A 9,797-nucleotide genomic window follows, 5' to 3' on the forward strand; every position below is an offset into this window, starting at 1 on the left:
ACGTGTGAAACCGGCCTCAGCCAGTACATTTCCGGGCCAGTCTGAAGTTTGCTAGAGAGCATTTGGATTATCCAAAAGAATATTGGGAGACTATCATATGGTCTGATGAAACCAAAGTAGAACAGTTTGGAGGAGACCGAATGCAGAGTTGCATCCAAAGAACACCATATCTACTGTGAAACATAGGGGTGGCAACATCATGCTTTGGGGCCGTTTCTCTGCAAAGGAACCAGGACGACTGATCCGTGTACATGAAAGAATGAATGGGGCCATGTATCGTGAGATTTTGAGTGCAAACCTTCCATCAGCAAGGGCATTGAAGATGAAACGTGGATGGGTCTTTCAGCATGATAATGAGCCCAAGCACACTGCCAGGGCAACAAAGGAGTGGCTGCGTAACAAGCATATGAAGGTCTTGGAGTGTGACCTAACCAATCTCCAGATCTCAACCCCCATAGAAAACTTTTGGAGGGAGTTGAAAGTCCGTGTTGCCCAGCAACAGGCCCAAAACATCACTGCTCTAGAGATCTGCATGGAGGAATAGGACAACATACCACCAACAGTGTGTGCCAACCTTGTGAAGACTTACAGAAAATGTTTGTCCTCTGTCATTGCCAACAAAAAATATATAACGAAATATTGAGATTAACTTTTGTTACTAACCAAATACTAATTTTCCACCATAATTTCCAAAATAAATCTTGCCAAATCAGACAAGGTGATTTTCCGGATTTGTTGTCTCATTTTGACTCTCATAGTTGTGGTCTACCTATGGTGTTAATTTCAGGCCTCTCATCTTTTTAAGTGGGAGAACTTGCACAGTTGGTGGCTGACTAAATACTTTTTTTTCCCCACTGTAGAATGTGACAGTGATCTATCCCACAGTATGGCGCCGATCTGGGCATATGGGTGTCACGCTGGTCCACCTCCATCGTCCTGACCGGACTCATAGTACACAGTAACCCATTTGAACTGCTTGCCTGGGGCGGTGTGCTCCTCATTGAGTGGCAGTTCAAGCCAAAAGAATCGTCCTCTCCTTGGCCTGAACGGTGAGCAAGTAAAGGTACAGCATTGGCCACCGAAGCTGGTGGGATCCATTGAGTTGACCATTTTCAGTGAAGCGCTTACAAGCTCTATTGGAGAGTGCCTGTGTGCGCTGCACTCCTTGCCTAGGAGCCTAGCCATTGCTGACAGACTGAAGAGGTGGCTGGTAACCTAGCAAGCATGCAGCAAACAATAAAATTAAGATTTATCATTGCTTTACCAGATATCCCATGGTTACCCATACATCTGAATGGACCTTAAAAAAGGGGCTGTCTGACACTTGGGTCATCAGTCTCAGGTAGGTGTGTGTGTGTCAGAATATCAGTTTCTGTGACAGTAACCAAGTAGTGTACAGGGTCTGAGCACCACAGCTCTGTACACCTTGTAGTGGCTGTTCTCAGGTACTGCAGCTCAGATCACATTCACTTCAATGGGAGCTGAGCTGCAGTACTTGAAAAGGACCACTATGCAGCATACAGGGATGTGATGTCAGGATCCACTACTGGACCGGCAAACAGCTGAATCAGTGTGAGTGCTGGGTATCGGCCCCCCAACTCATCCAATACTGATGACAAACCATCAATATGCAAGTTCTGGACAACCCCTTTAAAGGTCTTGTTCACACATTGCAACCCAAGGTTTTATTTTGGTTTGAAATAAGACAATAGTGTAGGAGAGGCCAGTTATTAATGTTCAGTCTTTATGGATTGGATTTACTAATGGCTAAACCCACTTCAGCCAGACTAGGTAGGAGCAGTAATATGGTGGTCTTTGCACTCCATGTTGTGCAAGTAACATTAAGCCCATCACACCGGAATTTTTTTTTTTTTTATGGACAATCAAAAGTATAAATAGCAATGACAAAGTGTGCGGTAATGCATTTGATATTATGGAAAAGAATAAGAATTAATGCTTGTAATTTAAGAAATGACAGGTTAATTGGACTCCTTGCAATCACGAGGGGCACGTCCGGACGTCACATCTTAGTTCAGTTAGAGAAGTGATCCGGGAATACTGCCGGATGCACCAAGGGCCTTATGTTCTGTACATATATACATTATTACCCTCCGATGGGGAGAGTAATGCTTCACAGCCCATCAGAAATCCTTCACGGGGTCCGCACAGAGAGCAAAGAAGGCTCACGTTTTACGGAAGAACTTGACGTAGACTACGCCGCCGAGAATGGCCAGCTCAAGGATGATGATGATGGACAGGAGGAGCTTGTTGGTCACGATCCTATAAAAAGGGGAAGAAAAAAAAAAAGGAAGCGTTTCTATAATACCATGGAGTGAGGTAATAACATCACATTATAGGGTGTCTTATAACACCACAGTGTACATTCAGTGAATGCTCGCCATACGGGGCGCAGCCATGTTCCACCAACACTTAGAGAAGAAAAATGTAGTGGAACGTCTCACCGCTGCATGAACGGAGCTGCAGAGATTGGTCACATGCAGTACGGCCCCATTTCTTGGTGAAGAAATTAATGGTTTATGAATTTTTACAGTTTAGTTTGAAGAAAACAAAAAAAACCCTTTGGGGAGAATAGATTTAGATGCATAGGTTTGGGGCTAAACATTTTTGCAATTAGGATTTATTAAAAAAAAAAAAAATTGCCATAGTTTTGCTTTTACAGGCTCTTTGCTTTCCTGATCATTGATCTCTGATGTGGTCCTAAATCAGCAGAGAAAAGCTCAGAAAAGGCAGATAAAGTTACAAAGGAAAGGAATACGTATAGGTGGCCACTTCTTTCAGACTGTTCTAACTACTCAGCGATTCTAGATTTTAGAAGCTTCTCGCTCGTGATGAACACATGTCAGACGTTTGAACTGGTGGGGGTGTGGTCAAGCTGCAGAGACCACCATAGATGGCCAGGGCAAAGGCATAAATTCTTCTAACGGGAGAGGAGTCTCATCTAAATTCTTGCAGATCGGTCTGTGGGTCATTAAAGACAGACCAGACGATAAGAGGCACCACGGTCTCAGCATCACCACTCCAAAATAAAAACGAGTTTTCATGAAGAGGAGGCTTTCCTTGAAGGACAAAACAAGACACACAACTACGTCCAAAGACGACTAAAGGAGCACTCACTTCCGGGACATGGAGCGCAGAATCTTCCGACTTTTGCTCAAGTTTTCACCGGTGTTTATAAGCTGCAAGACATCAGAAATCATCCATTAACAACCAACCACATTAACCCCTTCCCACAACAGCCAATGTTCATTTTTGAGCTTCCATTTTGTTCCTCACCCTTTCTTTCAAGAGCCCTAACATTAGCTCTGGACTGTCTTGTTACAGGCAGATGCTGGATGTATAGCAGCCGCCATCTGGCGGTCATGGTGCAGGCTCAGCTCCTGAGCCCACTCCAAAATCGGGGACCTAACGTAGAACCTACTATTACATCCTGCAGTGGGAAAGGGTTAATGCACCAAAACAAGTGCAAAGAAGAAGTAGAGCAGTTGCTAAACAAGTGACAACACAGGAAAGGGCAAAAACAAAAAAAAATACTACCTTCATAATACCACAGATAAAAGCCACCCAGCCCCCTGTGCCGCTGAAGCCGATCCCCGAGAGCAGCGCTTACTTACACGATCCTTTGTTCGTTCCAGCTGCTCCCTTTGTCCTCCGAGCTCTTCCACAATATTGTGGCCAATGGCATCGGTTTCAGCAGCTATGCGGTGGGATCTGGCGATACTGTCTGTAGTCCTGTTCAAACTCTCATGACCTTGGAGAAACAGCGATCGTTGTGGATCCAGTGTCGCCTGTAATTACATATTATAGGAGATAAGGATGAACACCGTACATAACATGCTGTCTGCACTTCAGATATATTCCACCAGCACTATTAGGACTGGAGAGTTTTGTGGAGCCAATACCCAACACTGGATACAGCTGCTCCCAACTTTCATCAGAAATAGTTGAGAATGTGTTCATCGTCTACTGCAGCCCATAAACTATCACAATAGTCAGGAGTAGGGCTGCCGCTACTACACCACCGCGCTTCCAGTAGTCGGAGCAGGGCTGCCGCTACTACACCACCGCGCTTCCAGTAGTCGGAGCAGGGCTGCCACTACTACACCACAAAACCTCCAGCAGTCGGAGCAGGGCGGCAGCTACTACACCACTGCTCTTCCAGTAGTCAGAGCAGGGCTGCCACTACTACACCACCGCGCTTCGAGTAGTGGGAGCAGGGCTGCCGCTACTACACCACAAAACCTCCAGCAGTCGGAGCAAGGCTGCCGCCACTACACCACCGCTCTTCCACTAGTCGGAGCAGGGCTGCCGCTACTAAACCACCACTCTTCCACTAGTCGGAGCAAGGCGGCAGTTACTACACCACCGCTCTTCCAGTAGTCGGAGCAGGGATGCCACTACTACACCACCGCGCTTCCAGTAGTCGGAGCAGGGCTGCCACTACTACACCACCGCGCTTCCAGTAGTCGGAGCAGGGCTGCCGCTACTACACCACCACTCTTCCACTAGTCGGAGCAGGGCGCAGCTACTACACCACAAAACCTCCAGCAGTCGGAGCAAGGCTGCCGCTACTACACCACCGCTCTTCCAATAGTCGGAGCAGGGCTGCCACTACTACACCACCGCGCTTCCAGTAGTCGGAGCAGGGCTGCCGCTACTACACCACAAAACCTCAAGCAGTCGCAGCAAGGCTGCCGCTACTACACCACCGCTCTTCCACTAGTCGGAGCAGGGCTGCCCCTACTACACCACCACTCTTCTAGTAGTCGGAGCAGGGCGGCAGCTACTACACCACCGCGCTTCCAGTAGTCGGAGCAGGGCTGCCGCAACTACACCACAAAACCTCCAGCAGTCGGAGCAAGGCTGGCGCTACACCACCGCTCTTCCACTAGTCGGAGCAGGGCGGCAGCTACTACACCACCGCTCTTCTAGTAGTCGGAGCAGGGCGGCAGCTACTACACCACAGCGCTTCCAGTAGTCGGAGCAGGGCTGCCGCTACTACACCACCGCGCTTCCAGTAGTCGGAGCAGGGCTGCCACTACTACACCACAAAACCTCCAGCAGTCAGAGCAGGGCTGCTGCTACTACACCACCGCTCTTCCACTAGTCAGGGCAGGGCGGCAGCTACTACACCACCGCTCTTCTAGTAGTCGGAGCAGGGCTGCCGCTACTACACCACCACCCTTCCACTAGTCGGATCAGGGCGGCAGCTACTACACCACCGCTCTTCCAGTAGTCGGAGCAGGGCGGCAGCTACTACACCACCGCTCTTCCAGTAGTCGGAGCAAGGCTGCCGCTACTACACCACCGCTCTTCCACTAGTCGGAGCAGGGCTGCCACTACTACACCACCGCGCTTCCAGTAGTCGGAGCAGGGCTGCCACTACTACACCACAAAACCTCCAGCAGTCGGACCAAGGCTGCCGCTACTACACCACCGCTCTTCCACTAGTCGGAGCAGGGCTGCCCCTACTACACCACCACTCTTCCACTAGTCGGAGCAGGGCGGCAGCTACTACACCACCGCTCTTCTAGTAGTCGGAGCAGGGCTGCCACTACTACACCACAAAACCTCCAGCAGTCAGAGCAGGGCTGCCGCTACTACACTACAGCGCTTCCAGTAGTCGGAGCAGGGCTGCCGCTACTACACCACCGCGCTTTCAGTAGTCGGAGCAGGGCAGCAGCTACTATACCACCGAGCTTCCAGTCGACGGAGCAGGGCTGCCGCTACTACACCGCTGCGCTTCCAGTCGTCGGAGCAGGGCTGCCGCTACTACACTACCGTGCTTCCAGTAGTTGGAGCAGGGCAGCCGCTACTACACCACCGAGCTTCCAGTAGTCGGAGCAGGGCTGCCGCTACTACACCACAAAACCTCCAGCAGTCGGAGCAAGGCTGCCGCTACTACACCACCGCTCTTCCACTAGTCGGAGAAGGGCTGCCCCTACTACACCACCACTCTTCCACTAGTCGGAGCAGGGCGGCAGCTACTACACCACCGCTCTTCTAGTAGTCGGAGCAGGGCTGCCGCTACTACACCACCGCACTTCCAGTAGTCGGAGCAGGGCTGCCACTACTACACCACAAAACCTCCAGCAGTCAGAGCAGGGCTGCCGCTACTACACCACCGAGCTTCCAGTAGTCGGAGCAGGGCGCAGCTACTACACCACTGTGCTTCCAGTCGTCGGAGCAGGGCTGCCGCTACTACACCACTGTGCTTCCAGTCGTCGGAGCAGGGCTGCCGCTACAACACCACTGCGCTTCCAGTCGTCGGAGCAGGGCTGCTGCTAAAACACCACCGTGCTTCCAGTAGTCGGAGCAGGGCTGCAACTACTACACCACCACACCTCCAATATTTAGAGCAAGGATGCTTCTACAACACCACCGTGCTTCCAGTAGTCGGAGCAGGGCTGCCGCTACTACACCATCGTACTTCTAATAGTTGGAGCAGGGCTGCCGCTACTACACCACCGTACTTCTAGTAGTTCTGGTAGAGCAGTCACGGCAGGGGTAAGTGCTCTTATCTGAGCTTTTGGTTCTCATCCCTACATAACTCACCCTTTGCTCATTTTCTATGCTGTAAAACCCTTTTCTTCCATCATCATTAGCAAATCCAATATTCGCATTCTTCGCGTCTCGCTGCAGATCTCCGAGACCTTTTCTATAGGTGCGCATCTTATTTGACATTTGATTTTGGAACAATCGTGGGGCACCTTTTAGTTCTTCTTCCATTTGGGAAAGCTACAAAGAAAAAAAATTAAATAAAAAATTCCCTATATGAAACCCAACATGTCTATAACAATCACCTTTTCCAGTTGGTTTTCAGTCTACTACTACAGGCTGCTGCTGCCTAATCTCATATGTGCAGGACATAACCTGAATACACATTAAAAAATTCAATGCTATGAATAAAAAAAAAACAAAAAAACGTTTGGTTGCCATTTTCAGAGACCCGTCACTTTCATTCTTCTGTTGATGGACTGGTGTGACGGTCTGTTATTTGCTGAACCGTAGTTTTTATTGCTACAATTTTGGGGTACAGACAATGTTTTGACCCTTTTTTAATTGTATTTTTAGAGTAATGTGTGGCAACCAAAAAAAGGCCATTATGGAGTTAGTTTTCTTTTTTTTTTTAATTTTTCTACCGTTTTATCAATTTTAAATTTTCATAGATCAGACTTACTTTATATCCTTGCGTGTGCATTTGTATTTTTTTTTTTTTTTCTTAGTTACTTTTGGATCTGGAAAAGGGGGGAGGATATATGACCCCAAAAGGTTACGTTTTCATTCATTTATTCGTAAAAAGTTTGTCTCGCCTTTCTCTGTTGTTTTATTTGTTAATCAACTAAAAAATTAGATTTTTGATTATTAGTTTGGATTAGTTGGGAGAGGGGTCACCAATTCCCCCCCCCCAGCAACTAGGCATAAGCCCTCGTTCCTCCCATTGTTAATATTACTGCACAGCATATCACTTTTGATATTTTTTTTACTACTACTACTCATTAATAGACAGCGCTTGGCTACATGCAGCAGTCCTATAGACAAAAGAAATAAAAAATATCACCAATGCTCCATCCTAACTCGGCATTTCAGCGTTAGATCAGTGGGGTCCTGGCGGTTGGATCCCGCAACTATCAGCAGAGAGGTGATAACATTGGAGAACCCCATGAACACAGAAGCAAAGTATATGACTAATGTGACAAGTTAGAAAAGTGAACTGCAGGCTACAAGACCATATTTACCATCTCATTGGCTTCTAGATGCTTCTTGTCAAACTCTCGAAGTAAACTTTTATGTTGCTCTATAGAAAAAAAAAAAAAATATATGAATAGTCCTGTAAAAAAGGCTAGACCACAAATGTCTGAGCATTCCCAACACTGGGCTCTTTGGTCACTTGCTGTGCTTCTACAGAGTGTGTGCACGCTCTCATCCCTCAACTGTATGAATTGGCCACAAGCTACTGTGTGCCCCTGTGTGCAGCGAGCAGGCAGTAAAGATAGATGAGAGCACCAGTCACTGACACTGTGCGCACACACACACACTTGCTGGGTCCCTGAAGTCTGTGATTACAATTTAGGTAGAGCTCACTTTAGGCAAGTATCAGGCTAAGGGGAAATGTGAAGGATACTGACTGAGCGGGTGAGTGCTGCACCGAGCCCTTTGTCCCCCTTCCCCCCGGGTACAAGCATTACACCGAGCCCTTTGTCCCCCTTTCCCCCGGGGACAAGCATTACACCGAGACCATTGTCCCCCTTCCCCCCCATGCGTGAGAGCGTTACACAGAGCCCTTTGTCCCCCTTCCTCACAGGGGCGAGTGGTGCACCGAGCCTTTGTCCTCCTTCCCCACGGGTGCGAGAGTTACACCACGCCCTTTGTCCCCCCTCCCCCCCATGCATGCGAACATTACAGAGCCCTTTGTCCCCCTTCCCCACGGGGCGAGCGGTGCACCGAGCCCTTTGTCCCCCTTCCCCCCATGCGTGCGAGCGTTACAGAGCCCTTTGTCCCCCTTCCCCCCATGCGTGCGAGCGTTACAGAGCCCTTTGTTCCCCTTCCCCTCAGGGGCGAGTGGTGCACCAAGCCTTTGTCCCCCTTCCCCATGGGTGCGAGCGCTACACCGAGCCCTTTGTCCCCGTTCCACCCCCCATGCGTGTGAGCATTCGAGCCCTTTGTCCCCCTTCCCCACAGGGGCGAGCAGTGCACCGAGCCCTTTGTCCCCCCCCCCCCCCATGCGTGCAAGCGTTACAGAGCCCTTTGTCCCCCTTCCTCACAGGGGCGAGCAGTGCACCAAACCCTTTGTCCCTCTTCCCCATGCGTGCGAGCATTAGAGCCCTTTGCCCCCCTTCCCCTCATGTGTGCGGGCGATGCACCGAGCCCTTAGGCCCCTCCCCCCCATGCGTGCAAGCATTAGAGCCCTTTGTCCCCCTTCCACACAGGGAAAGGGGTGCACAGAGCCTTTGTCTCCCTTCCCCATGGGTGCGAGCGTTACACCGAACCCTTTGTCCCCTTTTGGGTGCAGGCGGTGCACAGAGCCCTTTGGATACCCCCCCCCCCCAAGGGTGCAAGCAGTGCAGCAAGCTGTTTGTCCCCATCCCCCATGGGTGGGAGAAGTGCACAGAGCATAGAGCATTTACTAACAACTGAACTCTGCTGCAGGAAAGGGTTTTCTGGGGGTGAAGTCCCCTGTGTGAGTGTATAATGGATGCAGCATGGATCGGATACACATGCTGGATGTTTCCTTCCGCTGACCCATTCAGACCTTGTTACACTGCTAAGGATTTTTCTTTTTTAAGAAAATGGTCCACAAAAGAGAATATATGGATAATCCACACCCTCCTCCCACAGTTCTTTGCTCACTTCCTGTCCATGAACACATGACCGTAGCAGCCAATCACTGGTGGTCACCGCTGAGGTCAGTGATTGGCTGCAGTGGTCACTGGTGCAGTAAGTAATTGGAGCACCACTTTGAGATGTGACAGACTTCCTGTAACATTAGAGAACCCCCTTTAACAAGCACGGTTATCTATTCCGCACACACTCCGCTCTGCTACATCCAAGGGCGGAGCTGCGGCACGTGTATCCCGGCAGTCACCTCCCCGGCAGCTCTCCAGCCGCCCCGGCATCCGCTGCAGCTGCTCATAGCGCTCCGCGAACAGGTCGTGCAGCGTCTCAAAGTGTTCGGACGACATCGCTGTACAGGGCAGCACCAACCGGCCACTGAGGGTCATGTGACTGCTAGGAACGCCGGTGACATCACCCCATCATGTGACCAGGCGCCCTTCCCC

The 9,797-nt window shown here is 50.0% G+C and overlaps 1 protein-coding gene across 1 annotated transcript; it reads right to left on the bottom strand.

Moving 5' to 3' along the window:
- Positions 1–1,671: 1,671 nt before the first annotated feature.
- VTI1B (vesicle transport through interaction with t-SNAREs 1B) lies at positions 1,672–9,797 on the bottom strand. The gene is made up of 6 exons (XM_077260630.1): positions 9,605–9,797; positions 7,758–7,816; positions 6,574–6,756; positions 3,633–3,806; positions 3,136–3,197; positions 1,672–2,280 (listed from the first exon to the last, which is right to left on the bottom strand). Exons 1-6 carry the CDS (start codon positions 9,738–9,740, stop codon positions 2,184–2,186), a joined length of 711 nt encoding a protein of 236 aa, XP_077116745.1. The 5' UTR covers positions 9,741–9,797; the 3' UTR covers positions 1,672–2,183.

This window comes from Ranitomeya variabilis, chromosome 1, assembly GCF_051348905.1.
Source record: "Ranitomeya variabilis isolate aRanVar5 chromosome 1, aRanVar5.hap1, whole genome shotgun sequence".
Taxonomy (NCBI): Eukaryota; Metazoa; Chordata; class Amphibia; order Anura; family Dendrobatidae; genus Ranitomeya; species Ranitomeya variabilis.

Excerpts from the sequence above, each read along its gene's own strand:
- VTI1B (XM_077260630.1), bottom strand. The coding sequence starts at position 9,740 with ATGACCCTCAGTGGCCGGTTGGTGCTGCCCTGTACAGCGATGTCGTCC. Across the intron at positions 6,757-7,757 it reads ATCTAGAAGCCAATGAGATG|CTTTCCCAAATGGAAGAAGA; the intron begins GTAAATATGGTC and ends TTTTCTTTGTAG. Across the intron at positions 2,281-3,135 it reads CTGCGCTCCATGTCCCGGAA|GATCGTGACCAACAAGCTCC; the intron begins GTGAGTGCTCCT and ends CCCTTTTTATAG.